Source organism: Vanacampus margaritifer, chromosome 11 (genome assembly GCF_051991255.1).
Source record: "Vanacampus margaritifer isolate UIUO_Vmar chromosome 11, RoL_Vmar_1.0, whole genome shotgun sequence".
Classification (NCBI taxonomy): domain Eukaryota; kingdom Metazoa; phylum Chordata; class Actinopteri; order Syngnathiformes; family Syngnathidae; genus Vanacampus; species Vanacampus margaritifer.
The window spans coordinates 783688-805468 of record NC_135442.1 but is presented as its reverse complement, the minus strand read 5'-3'; the positions used below and the strand labels follow the sequence as shown (position 1 = coordinate 805468).

Here is a 21781-nt window from a genome sequence, read left to right as displayed (position 1 = left end):
AGCTCATCGTGCATTTGCTGCCCATTTGTTGTTGCTGGCAGATCTGACTTGGTTTGCGCCGACGGCAGGATGGGCTCGGGAAGCCTTTTGACAGCGGCGGGGTTGGGCGTCTTTTCTTTTTCCGAGTAGCCCACCACGGAGATGGCCTGGCCCACCATCACGGGGACTTTGCGCTTGATGAGCAAATCCTTGCTGTCTGCGTCGTCTTCGTTGCCGTCCTCTTTGTCCGCCTCGTTCTCTCTGGCTTTGCATTGCTCGAGGCCTGTATGGCGTGCAACAAAAACAGCATCCTTGTATTTCCTTCCTTGAAAATTGCAATCCATTACACAAAAGTGTCCAAAACGGGAAACATCTTGTCAATAAACACCATTTACATCTCATCATCAACACCATGACTTCCCCGTTTTAATCAGAATGATTAGTTGTTGGCAGGACAGTTAATCAGACGCCCATATTGGCCAAAATGCTGAACGTCGGCACCAGCCATCCCTTATCAAAAGGGGCCTACCTACTCATTCCTTATCATTTCAGCCCAAACATTTATTCCCTAGGACTTTAACTCATTTGCTCCCCAAAACGTATTAAAACGTTCCAGTTTAAATATTGTCATGGTCCCAAAAACGTATTTATACGTTATTTTATGTTTTTCTATCCTCAAGCATACAGAAGGCTTTGATGCAGCCTCTGACCTGAAGAGGAAGCAATGGTAGTTATTACAAAAAACGGCCAGCAGGTGGCAGCAGAGTATAAGAGATCAACCAGGGCCATGTCGGGAAAAAAGCTCTTTTCACCACTGTTTTCAACAGATTTGTGAATAATGATGAATGTTAGCTGTATTCTAATGCTAATTGCTGCAAATGGAAACAGATAAAAGCATAGACTCTAATCTTTCTTTTGGTAGGTTCCATGTTCTTATAGCAATAGAACACAATATTCTGTGGGCCTTGCGCAATCAGTCCAAATCCAGTTAAACAGCCGGGAGTGAAGGGGGTTGCTTCAGTGAAAATGGTTTTGAGCGAATGAGTTAAATATGGGAAACAACCTCCAAAAGTCCTTTTCTTTTTATTATGCTCCACTGGGAAAATGATCAATGCTGGTGAATTATAATATCAGAGATTTAAACAAATTTCCCCGAAAAATCAAATACTCAAATGTTTTCTTAACTTTAATCCTACATGCATGTAATGTTTATGACACATTTTCAAGCGAGGTTTAAAAGTGCGCTTGACTAACCTGGACCGATCCCAGCCGCAGTCATCTGCGTGGCCATCAGCCGGGCCAAATGTTTGATTTGGGCATCAGTGCCAGCTGACTCCACGGGCGTGTACGTGGCCTGGAAGGATGCCGGCATGGTGTCGGGCAGATACACCATGCTGATCAGCACCTGCACAAGCAACACGCTTTCAGCTTTAGCACGTGCGAGAAGCCAGCAGCACCAAGAGGGGCGCCGTCACTCGCTTACCAGATTGGCGACGTTGTCGGCATTGAGGAGCGGGCGCAGGAAGTCGGCAGTAAGGTCAATAGCGGACTGCGCCACCGGGACCGGAGCTGGCTTGGGGGCTGAAAGAGGGGCCGGCTCCTCCTTGTCCTCATCGTCTTCAATTAGGGTTTGCTCTGCGCGCACAGCAGAACCAAAGTCAGGAGCGCAAGGCACAAGACAACCGAGAGGCTCACTTTGCACAACCACTTGCTCCAAAAGCAATCGTTACTGTCTGGCTGATGTGGCCACGCATCTAATTATCTCAGTGCATTGAGCCGCAACGGCCGCTAATCATCAGCTCTACTTGCAAATAGGCACTCACCCATCTTGACCTTCTTCCCCTCCGTATACTGCTCGTGCCGCGGCCTCTTGCGCTGCTCCCTCAGCACCGGCGTGGAGCGCGTGATCTCGCTCTGGGGCATGCCCAGGTCCAGAAGCAACGTGCTGATCTGGCCCTGGAACTCCAGACTGCACGGATGCTTGAGCACGGCCACCAGGTGCAGCTTGAGATTTTTTCGCACGCTGCTCACCTGCGACTTGGCCAAGGTGGGCGGAAGATTCGCTGGATTGGGGGGGGGGGGACAAAAAGTTGCTTTTCATAGTACGGAAGAGTTCACCCGTTTATCCTGACTCACCGTGTAAGGTCTCGTACGCCTGCACCACCTTGGACATAAATATGGGCCTCTGGCGAGCGATGGTGGCAAGAGAACCCAGCGCAGTGGTCAAGTTGATGCTGGAAATGGCAGGATGCACCATAAACTTCAGCAGCTTGTCCAGAGCCAACTTCCCCTCATCACACAAAACATCTGTGGAGGAAAATGCGGATACTTGATTTGCTTTTTTTAGATTAAGAATACAGGACAGCAGTCAGATAGCATTGTTAAAGAAACAGTCCCTTTGCTAATATAGTCCCAAAGTTACATGGGCCAGCAATATTGATTGTTAAGGTACCTGGACAGATGAGATGACAAACAACACACACAGGCTGGCATGTGATTGGAGAAAAAAAAAAAGTCCTCACACACAAACTGGAAGTCGTGCAGCTGTATTCTCGTATTCATACCGTAGCGAATGTACGTGTGGTCTTTGGGTACTTTGTCCAAGCTGATATCGCTCTCTTGCCGCTTGGGCACGTCCGAGTCGGCCACGCGAGGCGACAGTGTGACGATGAGCGACTCTGTAAATTTGATGGCATGGGTGCGCACGCCGTCGTTCTCCGAGTCCAGCAGTGCCAGGACGTCGCCTTTCATCTGCGTCACCATGTCCCAGCAGGCCTCCTGCATGTCCGACACGACTTTGGCTCGCACCAGCCACTGGCGGGAATGAAAGGCGCAAGATGAAGCAGGTTACTTTGCATCCGTTCCTAATAGTGAGGCAAACATTTACGTCGATGCCTGCTACCGTGAGCCCTTGAGCATTATTCGTGTTAAGCGATCAACTGAAGTAAAATATATCTTTATTTTGCATCCTTTATTTAAAACAAAAAACTTTGTGGAGAAAATGAGCAAAAATAAATTGATTATAATTCAGGTTATTGGTTTGGTCCGTAACATCAGTCAGAAAATTTGGATCAATCTTTTCCAAAGTCAATTCAGATGTTGGCAAATGTCTTATTTGAATTAATCATAGTTGATTAATTGGTGCACCTTTATAATGCAAACATTTTCACTAGGTTAGACGTTCCACAGATGTCTAGAAAAAGTACCTGTAGAGTAATCTTGTACATCTGCGTGAGTGTGAGAATGGCTTTCTTCACCACGTTGACGCTGTCGTCCTTGAGGAGCATGTTCAAGTTTGCAATTAGCCTGAGGAGCAGCTCGTTGTCACGTTTGCTGGGAAGATTAAAAAACAAACAAACATGTGACTTATACTGCAAAACAATTTATTTGACCATGCTGTGACTGCAATACAAGCACCCACCATGCTTCCTCGATGAAGCCAATGACAAACTTTCTCACTTCGATAGATTTATCTGTTTGAAAGGCGATCATCTCCTGCAGGGAGAAAAAAAAGGAAGACAATTTCACATTGCAATCGTGATCAGATGCATGCTCTTGTGTGCCCTTACGTCCAGGAAATTGTCAAGGAGAGACGGATCCTTGTTGATAATAAGCTCCTGGACCTGGAAAATGAAATAAAGGTCAATAAAAAAAAAGATATATTTGGGGGTTTGCTCCCCAACACATTCAAATCTTCTATTGGTATTAGAAACATTTGTTAGAAATTCACGAACAGCTGAATTCGCGGGTGGCGAACTGTGAGTATGTGGGGGTCCAGTGCACACAGTAGAAGGCTCAGAAAAGTTGATAAATTTGGCGTCAAATTATGTGCATGTGTGTACATGACAAATAAAGATGATTCTTCTAAATTGTTCTTCTTCTGAAAGCATACCGGCATTCTGTATTCGAATGAGACAGATCCACCTGATTTCAACCACAGAATGACAAGTGGACGTTAGGTGCTGTAATTCTTTATCCTTTGTATATTGTGTCATGGAGGATCCTGAGGTGTGTTTTAACGCATTGTTAACTGCATTCTTTCAAAGGGAAATACTAGTAACAGTAAATGTCCATGTTCAGGAAAGTACAGACCTGTTTGAGCATAGCCAACTTTGCATCTGTGTGTATCAAGGCAGCTTGATTCAAAAGATCCACCACCTGAAGGCAGACATGCAGTTTATTACATGTTCAGGCTACATTTGAGCATTATTAAATTGATTCCCTAGTCTCATATTTACCTTTTCACTGGTGGTCATGTCTATGACATTGACTGTCTCTCCGTCTTGTTCGGAGAACTCCATGATGCCGTTCCACTTTCTTTACTTACTATGTGTATAACACCACATCCCCAATTCTGATTACATAAACATAAAATCAGCGTTAAATGCAACCGTGCATAAAATTATGACACCCACGAAGTGACAATGGACACAAATTTAATACATTGCTTACTGCTAACGTGCTAACTAGCGCCATGCTAACCACTTATCATACCTCGCGATAGTTAGTCAGAACAGTGTGATAGCTGTGGAACCCTAAATAACACATTCACTAGCTCATGCCGACACATATAACGCGCTTTGATATATTTAAAATACCTTAATTCAAATGAAAACAAAGCTTAGTTATCCGTGAATAAACTGAAGCAGTCAGAGTCCTGTAGCGGCGTTTTTCCTCTTCTTCTGTGTGTTGATAAAAACGTGAATACGCGCGGCAACGCTGCCCCCAGGAGGACACATTATTTATTACGTTCCCTCAACCTTACACGAGTACAGTAGTACTTCCTTTGCATGCTCTATTTTTTGTATATAACTTACATTATTAAACCCGATTAGCTATAGTTAAAACGAACGGTCTGTGTCGACTAAATTCCTTTTTCAAATACAGCAACGCTTTTTCTTGACCTTGCCGGAAAAAAGTTCAAAATGTATTTGATCTTGAAGGCGGATCCCGGAAGTCGTATCTCACTGCTATTGGTTACCTTGACACATTACTCGTAAAAAAAATAATAAAAACAATGGCGGCGATAATCACCCAAGGAAGGGATTCTGAGATATCCAAACTTTAGTTTTAACGAACCAAGCGGCACGGGACTTTTTTTTTGTTTTTGTTTTACTTTCCGGTGAATCAATATTTGCTTCCCCCCATCGTGGCTGAAAAGGAGGCGTCGTCGTTCAACGTGAGCTACAACAAGCTTGACTTGTTTTGGTTTTCTTGTAGCGCTCGTCAACAGCTGTGATCAACTGTCGAAGCTTGTTTACAACACGACTGCGCTGCTAAATTGCTGCCAGTTAGTTTACTGCATGCATTTCCTCTAAACAGTATTTCACTACGCGTTGTCATCGACAGGCTTTGTCATAAAGTCGTCTGTAGCTAAATAATAAAGCATTTACAGTGGCTCCATGATGTTCCCTATTGTCTTAACAGTGTAGCGATGGAGTGCATGTTCATCATGAACCGGATGGGCTCCCCGGGTAGCTCGGCTGCAGCCCAGCGGAGGCGGATGGCCCTGGGGGTGGTCATCCTTCTGCTGGTGGACGTCATCTGGGTGGCCTCCTCCGAGCTGACATCAGTAAGGGCCGCGTTCGCCACTTTATGATAGCCAAAGCTCCATTTGACTTTCAAGAAGACATATTACGAACATAAAAGGTCAACTGGGACTGCACAAGCTTGCTAATATACATAATACTGCCCCCAAACGGAGTTTCTCCACCCGTGACCTGACAGCAAGTCTGGGTGAAGATCTGCCATTTTCAGGCAACCATCGGATTGCACAGAAATGCTATCATGTCAGAAGCAAAAAGTCAGGCAGTGTTCAGATGCAACAATTCAAACTCTTTTGACCATGAACTCCCTGTTGCAGTACATTTTCAGGCGGCAGGAGTACAACAAGCCCTTCTTCAGCACCTTCACCAAGACGTCCATGTTTGTGCTCTACTTGCTGGGGTTCCTGCTGTGGCGGCCCTGGAGGCAGCAATGTACCGGCTCGCTCAAACGCCGACACGCTTCACTTGTAAGTACAAACAATCCTCGCTATTGGCGGGAAAGACGGACCGAGCTCCGCCACCAATAGTGAAAAGCCGCAAATAACGGGCGGGTTTGTGTTGCAATGCACTTAAAAGCCAGAGGATCATAAAGCATCAACACCATGCATCGAGTACGTACACAATCTCATTTTACGTCACTAGTTCAATTATTCAATACAAACAAAGCGCCTTCACATGAGGTTCATCAATACGATCAATTAGCTCGCAAAAAATGACATGAGATTGTGAATGGGCAAACAAATGCATGCACTTGCACGTTACAGAAATATCTGTCTTGAAATTCCCCTTTTGGCATTTGCACGCAGTCATCAATGTTAGGAAACACGGTTGAAATTGAACATCAGAGTATGCTACGGTACACTTAAGATGAATTGTGTCTAGTGAAACGGTGACAGCGTATTTTGAATGTGTCCAGTTTGCTGATGCCGAAGCCTACTTTGCTCCCTGCACCAACGACGCCGCCGTCAACAACTGCTTGGTACGTATTCATTGGGAAGTTGTTGTGTCATATTTCTCCAACTTCTACAAATGTAAATGACGTTGCCAGGTGCGCTTGCGTTGGAACGAGAATGTGTTTTGTCAATTGTGTTTGTTTGTTTTGGCGCACCACAACTTGCGGCAGTGTGACTTATTGCGTCATTTCAGATCTTTGCTCGTTTAAAAAAAAAAGAAAAGAAAAAAAAAAGAAAAAAAAAAAGAGCGGGCCGCATGTCGAGCCTTTGCATGTTTGCTTGTCCATAGGCGTGATTATGAATTGTCTATCTGAATACGCCTTGCGATTGACCGGCAATTCTGCCTATCTCACAGTCAGCTGGGGTCGATTCCAATCAAAAATGGAGAGCTGGAAGAATTTGTATGCGCTTTTTTCAAGCATTCTTTGTCGATTATTGAAGCGTCTCAGTTTGACCGACAACATCCGGTGAGAGGAGGCTCATCAAATGCAAGCTTCTCCCAAAACATCACGTCAACAGGCTTTCTTTTGCCACAGGAACATTCCACAAAATGCTCCATGTCTAATGAGATGCTTAATACATTATCTAGACATAATAAAAAATATATTGGTATGTTGCGGGTCAAATGGACTCGCTTTAAAGGGTAAATGTCGAAACAAACTTATAAATGTCAAACTTGCTCTGCTGGCATTAAAGGCTGGTTTCGATTCTATTCTTTTCAAATTCACAAAGACCTCAAATCTGTAAACACGCAGCGGGTCGTATTGTGCCAGGAAGGTTTTTGACGTAGCAAAGAAAAAATGACACGAAAGTAGATGTTTCAATGAGTCCATTTGGCCCAGTTGGAGGTTGACTGCTGCGACCAATCCGTTTGACTTTCCATGCAGAGTGAACCGCTGTACGTCCCCGTCAAGTTTCAGGACGTACCCGCCGACCTCGCCAACTGTTTAATCGACACCGACTGTCAATCTTGTGAGTGGCCGCCGTTGATTTTTGCGTTCGGTCGGCTTCCGCGTGCGAATTGACCGGCATTTCCGTTTTGCCGCTTTCGTCCCAGCGGCTTCAAAGAAGCAGCGGGTGCGTTTCAGCAACATCATGGAGGTGCGTCAGCTGCCCTCCACGCAAGCCCTGGAGGCCAAACTGTCCCGCATGTCCTACCCGGCCGCCAAGGACCACGAGGCCATGTTGCGCACGGTGGGCAAGCTGACCATCACCGACGTGGCCAAGATCAGCTTCTTTTTCTGCTTTGTGGTGCGTCCGCATCGCGTCAAAGTCGCTGCTGATGCTTTTATGACAACAAAGTGTGACATTCAAATCACCCATCTTTGCTGCCCGGGACACAAATCTTGTCTGTGAGCAAGTCGTTCTCAATTTTACGGAAGAGGTTTGGGGCCAGTGAAGAGAGAGAAAGAAAAGTTTCAAGTCAGAATTCTGACTTTAAAGTGAGCATAACCGTAGCGGTAATAAAGTCAGAATTCTGAGAATAAAGTGAGAATCCTGGCAGGCAACAACAAAAAAAAATCTCTTCACTGACCCTGATCGTCTTACATAGAATTTTGAAGACGGTTACGTTTGACTAGATTTGTTGCGAGACACTTAAAAAAGTTTTTTTTTTTTTTTTAAATCACCAGGGACCTGTTTGAAATTGTGAAATAAATACAAAAGTCTCCTTTTTCTATGCCAACGGTTTGAAATGGGCTTTTCCTCTCCAGTGGTTCCTGGCCAACCTGTCCTATCAGGAAGCGCTGTCCGACACACAAGTGGCCATCGTCAACATTCTGTCATCCACGTCAGGTGACGTCAGCACGACGCGCGTCGTCCCGTCTGCTGCTCGTTTCCACTCACTTCCTGTTTGTCCGTAGGTTTGTCCACTCACTTCCTGTCTGTCCGTAGGTTTGTTCACGCTCATCTTGGCTGCTATATTTCCCAGCAACAGCAGCGACCGCTTCACTTTGTCCAAGTTGTTGGCAGTGGCGCTGAGGTGAGAATGTCGCAATCTCCTACATGTACAAATAGTACTTACTAACTTTGCCGCTTTCTATGGGCTGTATTGTGTTGGCTTGTTTTCAAATGTAAAACAAAAAAAGTGATAACATTTGAAAACAAGCCAACACAAGCTCATGTAGTCACCGTTCGGTTCAACCCGCCCCCTCTACTGTGGGGTCCATTTTCAGTACAACTTTCCTTCCCATGACAACCAAGAACAGAGTTAACGGGATTAGGAAAGAAGTAGTTAAAGGCTTGAAATTGAAATGTTGTTATTATTAACCCTATATTTGTACACGTTAGATTTATAGCAGCACTCCAAAGTATATTTCTATTCAAGTTCAATTACAAGCTTACTTATCGGTTATCGACATTGGCACTTTCAAAAAAGTATTATTGGTTTATCGGTATCGGTTGAAAATAGCATTAGCGTGCATCACTTTTTATTTTATTTTGTCAAAAACAAGATGCTACTTCAAATTGGGAGTGCACAAACAAATGTGATTGTGTGAGGAAATTGGCAAAAAATGTTGATCTTTGTTTTTGAAAGTAAAAGCATTGTTTTATTTTGGTACAAAGAAAAAGATCATCAGGCCGCTTTCATGGAGGACGACAGAAATGTACCAATATTTACTTTTGTGCACACCAAAAAACATCTAAAATGGTTTATCAAAAAGAAATATCGAGTGGCACGTTTACTCGAGAGCAAATCTTTGATTGTTTCGGTGGCTTTGCTATGTCGCTGGTTCCAGAACACGACAGCGTGCGCGCGTTTTGAAATATGGCAGGTAAAAGGTCAAGGTCTTCCTCTTGTGTCCAGTATGGGAGGCGTCGCCCTGGTGAGCCTCTCCAGCATGGAGCGGCCCGACGACAACGGCACCATCGGTAAATACGGCCACAGCAAACCTTGCTTTCACGGCAGCGACGGATTGCGTCATGTGGCGTGCGCTGTGGCCGCAGGTTCCTTGTGGTCGCTGGCCGGCGCCGTTTTGTACGCCATCTACATCGTGATGATCAAGCGACGGGTGGATCGGGAGGACAAGCTGGACATTCCCATGTTCTTCGGTGAGATCCCGATCCTCCGCCGATGACCCGAGTCCTCTTGCGAGACGCTGTGCGCTGTCTTTGTGCGCGTCAGGGTTCGTGGGTCTGTTCAACCTGCTGCTGCTGTGGCCGGGCTTCCTCCTGCTTCACTACACGGGCTTCGAGGCCTTCGAGCTTCCCGGCCAGCTGGTGTGGACGTACATCCTGGTCAACGGCCTCATCGGGACCGTCCTCTCGGAGTTCCTGTGGCTCTGGTGCGGGCCGAGCGCGGCGCGGCTCATTTGCGAACACGCGGGGACGTCTGACGATTGACCGGGTGGGGTTTGTTGTGGGGTTTGTTGTGGGGTTTGTTGTGGGTTTTGCCTCCACAGGGGCTGCTTCCTCACGTCGTCGCTCATCGGGACCCTGGCGCTGAGTCTCACCATACCGCTCTCCATTTTGGCCGATATTTACATGCAGAAGGTCCGTTACGTACATGCGACAGGTTTCAGCACTCAAAATAGGACGTTTTGACAATTGTAAGCCTCATTTTCCATTTCGAATCGCTACTGCCACCTGTTAACAACAAAAATGAAACTTCGATATTTGTGTGGGGGGGGGCGAGTTCCATATTGCAGTTGCGATGCAGTTCAAATTTACATTTAGCAACTCAAGATTTTTGGATAGAATAATATTTTCTTAAAAAAAAAATGCATCTGACCTTTGACACAGCATCTTCCTTTTCCTTGCGTGCTGCAGGCGCGTTTCTCGTGGATGTTTTTCGCCGGGGCGGTGCCCGTCTTCCTCTCCTTCTTCATCGCCACACTTTTATGCCACTACAACAACTGGGACCCGGTCATGGTGGGCCTGAGGCGACTGTACGCCTTTGTTTTTAGAAGACATCGCATTCAGAGGTACGCTCCTTTTTCATCACAAATTCAATTTGCTCACAAATAAATAATGACGTTTTTATGTTCAATAATGCTGATTTCCGAGCACATTATTAACCCTCATGTAGCGTTTGCTTCTCGGGAACAGCAATCATCTTCCCGGGCGCTTTAATCATCCTAAAGTGTCAGAAATGGGGGGGGAGGGGGGTTCTCACATTGTTTTGATCTCATTAACTCCATTACTCATTATTTCAATTGATATTTAGTGCACTACCTCTCATGATTCCATGAAGATGATCACCTTCTTTTTCTTGCCTCATTTGAAGTCATGCGTTCGTTTGTCAACTGTGGCTCGCTCGAAAATCGAGCACGAACTCGCAGGAGCGATGAATGAGTCTGACAGAGATGCTGCAGTTCCACTTTGGGCCTGCGGTGGCAGTCGCGAGTAAAAAAAAACAAAACAAGTGACAAACTGCACAAAGATCCTTTCAAGTGCATTTAAAACTCATCACTTATTATATTAATCTGAATTTCACTAATGATGTTGAGTGTCTGTAGTTGAGGACTGACAGCCCTTGTCCTTCCATCCCAAGACTCCCCGAGGACAACGAGCTGTGTGAAAGCCTTATACCTTTACACACCGTCTCGCTCAACCAAGGAAGCTTTTGCTCATGATGTCCTTTCAAGTAAGTCTTTTTTTTTTTTTTGGGGGGGGGGGGGGGGGGGTCTGACATGCTGACTGGTCTGCAAGCACTTCCTGACAAACACTCCCTAACCGTCCGTCTCCTGTGTACACGAGCGTCATCATCCGTCCTCCTTCCTGGCCAGCGCACGTCCAAACACGGCGCCGTGTGACGAGACGCACGCGCGCTTGTTCAAAGACAAACGCGCTGATAACGGCTCGGCTGACATTCCCATCATCGCCGAACTATTTCGATTTCCGTCATGTGAAGTGGCGATGCTGGGAAAGTCCTGAGTCAGCTTGTCTTTGTATCAACATTTGTTAACTGGCTTGCGTTGATGAAAACCAGAGAACAAGTCACAATTCAAGTCCAGGCCAGAAAGTGTTTTTCGTGGCAAATCCTCCAAATGATCGTCATCACATTTGGACTTGATGTTCAATACGCATTAGACGCTGTTGGCAAAAAAGCATCACAATTCTGCGTCCAGTTTGGACAAAAGCCTCACTGAAGCGCAGGAATTCACACAAAATGGCGGCTTCAAGCAAAATGTTCCAAATGTCAGATTCCATTTTGACCAGATCTTCTTATCGTGCCTCGTTTTGTTTTTTTTCCTGAATTTCTTTCTAAATTTGTAACAAAGTACATCATGTGCCCTGCAATTTACCCGCCAACGACTTCCTCTTGAATTTTGGGTACGAGTGGTCGAGACTTTTCCACGCGTCTGGTTATGATGGACGCGTCCGCCCAATTTTGTGTCGACCAACAAAATGGCTGCTTCAACACAAAATGTCCGACTCTCGGTTCAATTTCCAGCATGGCTCCTCCAGCCGTCCTATGATTATGATTTTGATTTTTTTTTTGTACGAAATAACGTGCATTTGAGTTTTCTTTCCGTAGGTTTGGCGTGAGCAAGTCAACCAGCAATTCCTGATTGACCCGTGTTGTTTTTCCAGGTGTCAAACATCTGCTAGCAGCCCGAGACAACGAGCCACCACGTGCCTCCTATTTGAACGCTCCGCTTGCTTCAGCGTGACGGAGATGTTCGATTTTTTTTTTTTCCCATCATGTGGATACAAACTGACCGCAACTTAAAGGTGCTGGACATGACCAATCATTATGATGATGATGATGACGATGAAGATGACGATGATGCGCGACCAAATGAAGACGTACGTTTAAAGTTGACCGGCGCTCCGACAGATGAGTCTGTTATTGCGCATTCTTACACATTTTGCACTTGTTCTTTTGTTTGCCTTTTGTTTACACCATCAGTTTGAAAGTAGATCGCAACACTATTGCGGGTCAGATTGACCCATTTTGTAGCCTTTTGCTACTAAACTTCTGCTTATCGTAATCCGTGTCGTCAACACATACAACTGACAAATGTTTCTTGGTTTTCACATTCATTTAATGAGCACTCCGGGTCAAATTGACCCATTTTCAAGTAAAAAAAGAGAGAGAGAAAACAACACAATTAGGGTTTGTTTGTGTTTCAGGATAAAAGATCTGCTGAGCTTTCGTAAGTGCAATAAACATTAACCACAGATGGTTAGTTAGTAAGTAGATATGTTGTTGATTTGTTGTTTTGTTTCTGATGTTTTGTTAGATCATTAAAATGCTCCAGGTTAAATTGATCCATTTTAGAAATGAAAAAGTCTTTCTGGTACCAGCTGTCAAACTGCTCACAATCGCAACACAGCAATTTGTTGGAGGGGGACGCGGTACCAGGAAAAGCAATCTTGTTCTTGGGTCAATTTGATCCGCAGTGTGTTGATTAACGGCCAAAATGAATTTATTAAGAATTATTAAGTCCACGACGATCCATTTCAGTCAGCAATGGGCTCATTACATCTCATTGGAATGTTTAACACTCCTGTCAGGTTCATTTCTCAGGAATAGCAATAATGGATCATGGGTCATTTTGACCCAAGGCATCTTTACCGATCCAAAAAGTATTTGAAGACACACACACACAAAAAATCGAATTTTATATTCAATTGCGATCCACCTTTATTTCATTTCCTCTCAATGATTTGTTGCAAAATGCTTCCAATTTAATCATGTTCCCGGCCGGGTCAATTTGACCCGGGCTGCGTTCAATGAGGCCAAAAAGTCTGAAATGGAAACGAATCAACAAACATGATTGTTTCTAAGAAGTTTCACATTGAAAAACGACTTTGAACTTGTATTTCATGACCTTTTAAATGGGTCAATTTGACCCGCTCCCTAACAGGCGTGTTGAGATTATGAACTGTTTGTCCCGCTTCCATTATAAGCTATACGGCGGTCACGCGTGAAGTATTTTAGCTGACGTACGGTCCAGCCGGCCACTACACTTTTCTGTGTCGCTGTAATTTATGATTTCCACAACGAGCCAAATCTTTTTTTTTTTTTTTCCTTCTTCCGTGAATTTCGAGCTTGTTATTTCCCGGTAAGGAGAAGAAGCAAATATTTGAAGGTGTCGGGTGTTGCCGTTATTGTGCTGGCTAACTGGAGAACGCCAAAACTTGCCAGCTTTAGTACGTGAACGAGTTCAGCACTTTAAAAACAAACAAACCAGCGTCGGTTGTTTTGATCCGATGTTTGCATGCCGGAAGTCTTGTTTGCTTTCGCTTCCGATGGCTTTTATTGTTGACTTGGTGTGAACTGCACAACAAAGAAAAGGATGTTATCTTTATTCACTTGTTTTGTTTCTCGTCTCAGGTACTTTGTCTTGATTGTTGAAAAAAAAATGAATCATTTGTGCGACTTTTAAATGTCAATCGTTTACTTTTGATGATCTCCTTGTCCATGAAGCTCTTTTTCATTTGACAGATTCTCCTTTCTGGGTTCTTGAGACTATTAAAGGCATCTTTTTGAAATTGCTGTCTCTCATGGTCATACGTTGACTTTTATATTGGATTATGTGAGCAAAAATAATGGAGAAATTCAAAGTAAAAAATGGCTAACGTGGGCCAATTTCATTTCAGTGGAATTTGTCTGCTTACGACCTCAAACAAACGGCAGGCACAAACGTTGCACTGCTTAAAATAAGACTACCGTACAGTAAATCCACCAAAGGTATGCCAAGATAAATGTAAAAGTACCATTTAAATGAAGACTATTGCAATAATAATAAATAATATATCAAATTTGCAAAATGAAAAAAAAATTATTTTTTTTAAAGAAGGCGAGCAATGTTTAGCCAAAATGTGAACAAATCATCTTGAACTTTGAAACTTTCAGTCCGTTTGATTTGCAGCCCGGAAGGCGAAGGATTAACCCTGGCTGGCGAGCAGCTAATACTTGTTGAGGTCGATATTTTTCACGCTGACGTCGTGACGTTCCATTGGACATTTCCTGCTCACAAAACTCTGACCTCACTTTCCTGAAATGCAACATTGCATCCAGAAAGTACTCGCAGCGCTTCACTTTCAGAGGCTTTTTGCATTTTTGATGAAGAAATGGAATCCATTTGATGAATAAACAAAAGGAATCATGTGGAAAGTGAAGCCTGCGAATGCTTTGCGGATGCAGCGACCGACTGCACGTAGAAATCCAGCGCTAAATGACAAGCGCCCCCCCCCCCCCCCCCTCCCACACACACACACCCCCATTAGTGCTAATGATAAGAAAGGAGAGCAAACTTCTGTCCTGGTGTTTAATGTTTAACTCGGTGGGAGGGACCAGGACGTTTTTTGTCTAAGCGCAGCCCGCTGTTTGAAAAGGTCTTTTTCATGGACAGAGTGAAGTCCCCGACTTTGAACAGGGACGTGTTGAGGACTCTTTTTGGGGCTGCCTGGAGACCAGTTGAAATCTGCGGTGTTGGGATTCACGTCGGCTGAACGCGTCCAACCTTTGGGTCCTGCTTCTAATCACAGCGACTGCACCCAAGAGCTGATAAGACGCAATCGATATGAGCAAAATCCAAACCGGCATGAAAAAGGAGATAGCTGATGAGAAAGACTGGACGCCGCTGGAAGTTGTCAAGATCTTCTGGACGTTCTTGTCCTGACATCGCGGATGATTCTGTCCGTAACTCGGCTCTCCTGATCTGACTGTCGGGCAGTGGACTTTTGCGCCGATATTGTGGATGTCTTGGAGCCTATCCCCAAAGTTGGACTGGTCGCAGGTCAATGGCAGGACATCCATCCGTTTGTCAAATTCAGACACAATTTGGAGGCTTCGCTTTTGGCAAAAGAGAAGACAACAACTGGACAAGTTGAGCGAAGTTGACTTTTGGCAAAAGAAGCGGGGCACACCCACATCACTTGGACTGGTCGCCAGTCAATGGCAGAGGTACTAAGCGGCCTTTCATAGTGACATCCATGCCTGTTGACAATCGCGAGTCTTTACGCCAGCAGACTTTTGGCGAGAGGCGTAGGGCTTACTCACCTTCAACTCAATCGCAGGTCTTTGGAAGGACAACTTCCGGATTGGATCTCCCTTGAATTCAGATTCAGGCAAATTCATCGAGAACTCCTTGGAACCCTTTTGGTTCTCCACATAGAAAGCGAGACGTGACGATGGACGGCAACATGGACAAGGAGACACCCGAGGAGAAAGACTGGAAGCAGCTGGAACCCAACGGCGGCGTCAAAGTCTTCCTGACGATCTTGTACAGCTTCATCCTGGTGACGGGCATCGTGGGCAACTCCGTCACCATCCGGGTCACGCGCGTCCTCCGGCATAACGGCTACCTTCAGCGGAACGTGACGGACCACATGGTGAGCCTGGCGTGTTCGGACCTTCTGGTTCTGCTGGTGGGGATGCCCGTCGAGCTTTACAGCGCCATCTGGTTCCCGTTCACCTCGGCGTCCGGGGGCGACGCCGCCTGCAAGGTCTACAACTTTGTGTTCGAGGCGTGCAGCTACGCCACCATCCTCAACGTAGCCACGCTTAGCTTTGAGCGCTACGTGGCCATCTGCCACCCGTTCCGATTCAGAACCCTGGGCGGGCGGCGTACGTCGGGATTGGTGGCCTTGGCCTGGCTGGTGTCGGTTCTGGTGGCGCTGCCGCTGCTGGTGGCCACGGGGACGCAGGGCCACATACCCGTCTCTGCCGACCAGCCGGTCCAGAATCTCACCTTCTGCACCAATCTGAGGGAGCGCTGGTTGATGTACCGGGTCAGCATCTTTGTGGCCTTTGTGGTCTACATGGTGGTTTTGGCCGGCGTGGCCTTCATGTGCCGGGCCATGATCCTGGTCCTGAGGAAATCGGTGGGAACTCCCGACGGCGGCGGTGACGGAAATCGCAAAGCATCCAAGCATGAAAGTACGAAGATGAAGATGGCCAGGAAGCAGACTATCATTTTCCTAGGTAGGTTTTGCTCTCTTGGGTTGAAGTCTGGAGACCGGCCTTGTTGTGCCGGTGTCCATTTTAGGGGATAGGGGTGTGACTCGGGTCAGTCTCCCAAACGTAGCTCCCACTGCGCATTCAAGTGCTTGCTCACGACACTCTTCGCCGCGGTGTCGTCAAATGAAGAAGCTTATTTTTGACTTGGCTGATCGAACCTTTGTGCGCCCTCAGGCCTGATCGTGGGCTCCTTGCTGGTGTGCTGGTTCCCCAATCAGATCCGCCGGCTGATGATGGCGGGCGCGCCCAAGTCCCGCTGGAGCGTGACCTACTTCCGCAGCTACGTCACCCTCCACCCGCTGGCCGACACCTTCTTCTACCTCAGCTCGGCCCTCAACCCTTTCCTGTACAACGTGTCCTCCCGCCAGTTCCGCCGGGTTTTCGTCCAAGTGCTGCGCTGCCGCCTGACCATCCAGCACGTCAACAAGCGAAGCGTGCCGAGCTCCCGCGCGCCCTCCGTTCGCTCGCTGCAGCCGCTGCTGCTCAAATCGCTGCGGCAGAGCAAGAAGGTCCGAGCCGCGGTGGCCAAAGAGGAGACGTCCCGGAGGCAAAGTGACTCGGGGCTAGACGCGGAGCCCGAAAACAAGGAGTTGGATTCCGCAACACAGACGCACGTTGAATCGGGAACAGAACCGTAGTGGAGCGAAATACTGCGGGAAAGTGCGATGCTCTTTATTTTGCCTTCTTTTTTAGACCGGAAAGAAACTTCAAATATTCTGCAGAAACATCTTCATTGAATCCAATTTCACTTTGTCACTACATAAGAATTTATTCACAACAAATAAAATATTATATTGTAACGAGCAAAACAATTAAATGTTCTTCCACTAGATGGCAGAAGGTACAATTATTATATATGTTAGCCATAAAAATACAACTATTAACAGGTTCACTTTTCACACTGAGTAAACTACTTTTTTGAGATCATCAATATGTTGCTTCTTGTGACACTTTTGATGAGCGATGAGATTTCCTTATTGAATATCAATTTTCAATAACGGTTGGATGCTCCGTGTAACTTTTATAAATATCCACATGTTTACAAATGTACTTTTCATAGCACTTCATGCCTGGTCCAGAAATTCAAACAAAGATTGGATCTGTCCTCTTGTTTTGTTTTCAGTGGATCCAAAAATAAATAATCAAGTCATGATGTCAAAGTTGCACAAGAGTTGATAATACGGTACCGGTAGACGCAATGCAAAAAAAGCGAATTCAGATAACGAAAATCAGGAAAGTAAGAACCCCCGGGCTGAATTTAAGACTAAATACTTGATTAAGGCACTTGAGTGTCAGCTTGACTCGCTCACCAGCAAATCATGTATTTATAAAAATAAAAATAAAACAATAAAAAAAACCTGGAGATTATGCAAGATTTTTTTTAAAACTCTCTTTACAGACTTTTGAACAACAATTGAACAAACTACTATCCTTGACTTCTGACTTCAAAACGAGTTATACATTTCTTGTGTATATAAGCAAAGTGCGCATTAGGTTTGCGCGTGCGTGAAAATTAAGTTTAAAACAAACTTCCTACTCATCAACGCCGTCATTTGAATGTCGCCGAATAGAGTGCTGAAAGTGTTTGCGTAACTGAACGCCTTAAAGCTTGCAAGCATCGTTTAAACGACTTTCAGCCTTAAGTGACAACTTGGTGCCATCTTAACTGTCCTGATGGAGTTTATCGGCACACCAAAAAAAAAAAAACACCAACGCTCGAGAAGACAGAAGTGTACGCTTGTAAACCTCCGTTCACTCTTTCCAATTTCCAGACAGAAAAGAAAGATCCAAACGGACGTATAAGAGACTAAAATTGATTGATTTTTTTTTTTAAACACATTAACAGACGGAAGCATCACGAAGCTTGCTAGCGGACGTACGTGTAACCAAACTAATGGAGTGACGGCCATTTAAGAACCTGCTTTGATCCCCAATTGAGCCCTTCAGTGAAGAAAGTTCTTACCCGTCTCTTGATCGCGTCCCGGTGTTGTGTCTTCAGTCCAACTCCCGGTCAAGTGGACACATTCAGTCAAATAATAAGCACCGAAATGGGCTTAACTGTCGTGTCCCGGCAGAGGGTAGTCAGTAACGACATACTATCCATGTTTAAAATAGATTAAAAATAAATGAAAAAAAACATCAACTTTGCAACGGTTGAAATGGTCCAAATGCGCGCTTCCCCGTTCGACTCCATACGTTTTCAATGACAAGTTGATAGCAGGCTACCAGCCGGCCTACCCATAATGCACCGCGCTGCTGAGACGCGCACTTCGCTTCGTAGCAATCCGCAGTGTGGCACCGTGCCACAGGGTGGCGCTACCTCGTTTTTCTTGTGCCTACGCAGCACTTTTTTCATTTTGGCCGTCAATGTATTTGATGCCTTGGACTTCTACGCTTGTCGTGACTGCGCCGAAGAAGCCCACTGTTTGTTTTTGTTTCCTTTTAATAAAGTAAGCCTGCGGACTTCCAGTTCTCTTTGTTGCTCTCCACTTTTTACTAACCAGCCACCGCGCGTTACAATAATAATACAATAAGACGATCAAACATGTTTTTGTTTCACCGGCCCTCGGAGGAAAGCCGGAACTACAAAAATGAGTTTGAGTTTATATAGGGTGGAAGTCTGAAGATTGACTTTGCTTGTCCAAAGCCTTCCATTTTTTGGCCCAAATGAACTTGATTGTTGTTGTTTTTGAGGCAAACTTTGCTGTTTTTCAAGCTCCTCTGTAGCAGGGCAAATAAAATGCATGCTCTTTAAGGTTTAAGTCTGGAGATGTGTAGCATATTAGTTTCATTCATTTATCGTCTTCTTTGCTGAAGATGCTTTCACATCTTATGATGATCAAACTTCACATTTGAACGGAAGCTTGACATGCTAAGATGTAAAGCGTATACACATGTTGCCGTTTCCTTTTCCTGTTAAACGAGTCGACTGATGTCGTTGAGTGAAGCCAGCGTGAGCAAGAGTGCAAAATGTGGAACGGTCAGGCCAAGGCAAGCGGAAGCTTGATCTCTTCTCTTGTGCCGCGCTCCGTTGCACAGCGGCGTGTTGCAGCAGCTGATGCACACCGAGTTCATCTTGCCCGTGCAGAACTGCTGGTAGCCGGAAGAAGCGATCAGGCAAGCTCCGGACGAGGCGCACAACTTGCGGTAGTGGATTCCTGACAACAACAAAAACCCAGTCGTCAATCTCAGGCCAACTTTGATGGAGTTCATTGGATGAGTTCTTTTGTTGTTGTTTTTGCTTTCTTATCACAAATGCTGATTCAACAGAGAAAAATAAGTGAAATGCCCCCCAAAAAATAAAAACTTGCCAAAATCACACGAGTAGGGCTGGGTTTTCGATTTGCAAGAGTTCTGTTGGATTAGTTAAAACATATATAAATAAATTCAATGGATAGGTTAATTATGGAACATCAATTCTTGTCAAGGTAAAAGCACAGATGGCCGCGATGAACGACACCGAGATGGAAATGGCAAAGCTCGGCCGGCTGGTGTCCAGGACAAAAAGTCGTCCTTCCTGGCAAGCATCACAGTCGGCTTCACTCGCTGCTATATGAGAAAGAGCAAACTAATATTCACGTACACGAGTCGTATGCAGACAGAAAAATGTGATGGAACTTTTAAGGAAGGGTTAAGAAATAGCCTCACTAAGCTTAACCGTAACTCCGTGTTGTAAAGTCAATGAGACATTATGGAGGTCGACGCCAGACGAACAATAATGGACGGCAGATCAACCACAATAAACAACAAGCATTAGAACGAAGCAATTCCAGCAGTTGTGAAATGTATTTGCATTTTGAAGCTTTTCTTTTGACACACGGCTGGTGACGCGCAAGTGTTTAAAAGCAGGAGCGCTCGAAGAAAGCGCTTTGGTTAGCCATTCGGCGTACCGTCTTCCTTGACCAGAACCTCCTTCTGGCACGTGTCCTGCACGTTGACGGTGCAGTTGACCACGAACTCGGGCGCGGTGCAGTCGTGGCTCACCTCCTCGCACTGATAACACTGAATCTGGAGAGCCGCGCCTCAAACACAAACACACAATGACAGAAAACATCAAACATATTTAGGGCGCCACATAGTCGTCTACGCAAACGAATTTCACTTTTGCGCTTTTCAAGTGCCGTTTGTTGTTCTCATTTCAGTACATGAGAGATGTTTGCTGTTGAAGAGTTGCAATAAAGCTTTCAGCCACTGGGTGGTGATAAACTACCAGTCAGTTATTTAGCTGTACTCACAACAAGTGGAAGAAGAAGCCAAACCCTCACAAAACATTTGACATCTTTCTTTCTGATGTCAATTCGAATTCTTTGCCTGTTCAACATCTTGTCGGGTGTTAAAGTTTTAACAACATCAAAGAATTTTGATGATCATATTGTATGAGATTATTTGATAGGGATTTAGATTTTTAAATTTCATTTCATTTAATTATTGCATACAAAAATATATATTTTTAGAAATCAACACAAATGGATTTTAGTAGGCTTCAGGAAAAATTGTCCCTCGAGGTAAAAAAAGGTTAAGAACTTTTGGCATATTCATTCAAGTTTTTAAACCTTCTTGGAATTGTTGTGTGCACACATTTTGGGCTCAGAAGAGAGACAAGAAACCAGAGAGCCAACAAAGTGCTATGAAACACATGAAACAAATCTCAACCACTCGTGCCCTCAATTAACTCTTTGACTGCCAGACGTTTTCAGAAAAGGGATGCCGTGGGTGCCAGCCCATTTAAGCGTTTTTGACTGATCTTTCAAGATCCACAGAAAATTATGTGTTTGGACGATGGAAACACACATACTAGCAAATGAAAGATTGGACTCTCATCGTTCATCAGGAAAAAAAAAGTTTGTTTCTACCTTATTCCGTTTTTCAGTAATCAACAATAGAAAATGGTTAGTTTCACCTCTGTTTTGAAAAAAACAAACATATTTTAACGTCTTTGGCACTCCTCCATAGGATTTTACTCAACGTTATTTAACGTTTTTGGCAGTCAAAGAGTTAAACAGCAAGTCAGCCATTTAAACATTAGGAGGGCAAATACCGGACGTTGTGCTGTCGGAAAGTTAAGGGAAAGAATTAAAAAGCCCCCGAAAACCAGTTTTCCAATATCAAATATGAAATGTTACATTTGAAAAGCCACCATCAAAATGTTCATACTGAGAAAACAAACATGTTGTACGCTCACAATTGTAACATCAAAATGCAAATATTCCTCTCCTCGCCATACCTGACTTGAAGAAGAAAAGCAGCAGCGAAGCAAGAAGTGTGACGATCCGCATGGTCCGTTTCGACTGCAGGACTGGAAGACGACCACAGGAAGGTTTTGCCAGCGGGACATATTGGAGAGGAGAGACAATGACACCTGCTGGGACTCGCCAGCGCTCTCTTAT

General features: G+C 45.0%; 4 protein-coding genes across 7 annotated transcripts in view; 2 read left to right on the top strand and 2 right to left on the bottom strand.

Annotated features, from left to right (window-relative positions):
- The window catches only part of sympk (symplekin), a 12584-nt gene extending 7577 nt beyond the window's left edge, over nucleotides 1–5007 (bottom strand). The window contains exons 1-12 of the mRNA XM_077581026.1: nucleotides 4578–5007; nucleotides 4218–4333; nucleotides 4072–4137; nucleotides 3549–3602; nucleotides 3401–3474; nucleotides 3186–3312; nucleotides 2544–2793; nucleotides 2116–2286; nucleotides 1803–2042; nucleotides 1463–1614; nucleotides 1234–1384; nucleotides 49–262 (exon numbers count right to left, since the gene is read on the bottom strand). Coding sequence (XP_077437152.1) covers nucleotides 49–262; nucleotides 1234–1384; nucleotides 1463–1614; nucleotides 1803–2042; nucleotides 2116–2286; nucleotides 2544–2793; nucleotides 3186–3312; nucleotides 3401–3474; nucleotides 3549–3602; nucleotides 4072–4137; nucleotides 4218–4280 — 1562 coding nt within the window. The 5' untranslated portion in view covers nucleotides 4281–4333; nucleotides 4578–5007. The remainder of the gene's footprint in view (nucleotides 1–48; nucleotides 263–1233; nucleotides 1385–1462; nucleotides 1615–1802; nucleotides 2043–2115; nucleotides 2287–2543; nucleotides 2794–3185; nucleotides 3313–3400; nucleotides 3475–3548; nucleotides 3603–4071; nucleotides 4138–4217; nucleotides 4334–4577) is intronic.
- LOC144061019 (solute carrier family 35 member F5-like) lies at nucleotides 4953–13921 on the top strand. 4 transcript variants are annotated; one of them, XM_077581029.1, is made up of 15 exons: nucleotides 4958–5158; nucleotides 5407–5551; nucleotides 5843–5992; nucleotides 6442–6504; nucleotides 7366–7450; nucleotides 7536–7729; nucleotides 8191–8272; nucleotides 8372–8459; nucleotides 9285–9349; nucleotides 9425–9529; nucleotides 9603–9762; nucleotides 9880–9970; nucleotides 10247–10401; nucleotides 10971–11063; nucleotides 12014–13921. In XM_077581029.1, the coding sequence occupies exons 2-14, from the start codon at nucleotides 5414–5416 to the stop codon at nucleotides 11050–11052; spliced, it is 1458 nt and encodes a 485-aa protein (XP_077437155.1). In that variant the 5' UTR covers nucleotides 4958–5158; nucleotides 5407–5413; the 3' UTR covers nucleotides 11053–11063; nucleotides 12014–13921. The 4 variants fall into 4 exon arrangements, with proteins under 4 accessions (XP_077437154.1, XP_077437153.1, XP_077437156.1 ...); XM_077581028.1 differs by having other exon boundaries at nucleotides 4953–5158; nucleotides 7536–7672; nucleotides 9285–9529; XM_077581027.1 differs by having other exon boundaries at nucleotides 4954–5158; nucleotides 9285–9529.
- Nucleotides 8609–21766, bottom strand: LOC144061022 (ly6/PLAUR domain-containing protein 1-like). Its single transcript, XM_077581032.1, has 6 exons — nucleotides 21619–21766; nucleotides 20285–20416; nucleotides 18358–19552; nucleotides 10679–10804; nucleotides 10209–10371; nucleotides 8609–10063 (listed from the first exon to the last, which is right to left on the bottom strand). The coding sequence occupies exons 1-3, from the start codon at nucleotides 21668–21670 to the stop codon at nucleotides 19311–19313; spliced, it is 426 nt and encodes a 141-aa protein (XP_077437158.1). The 5' UTR covers nucleotides 21671–21766; the 3' UTR covers nucleotides 8609–10063; nucleotides 10209–10371; nucleotides 10679–10804; nucleotides 18358–19310.
- gpr39 (G protein-coupled receptor 39) lies at nucleotides 14692–18374 on the top strand. The gene is made up of 3 exons (XM_077581031.1): nucleotides 14692–15338; nucleotides 15452–16358; nucleotides 16569–18374. Exons 2-3 carry the CDS (start codon nucleotides 15566–15568, stop codon nucleotides 17030–17032), a joined length of 1257 nt encoding a protein of 418 aa, XP_077437157.1. The 5' UTR covers nucleotides 14692–15338; nucleotides 15452–15565; the 3' UTR covers nucleotides 17033–18374.
- Nucleotides 21767–21781: the final 15 nt, after the last annotated feature.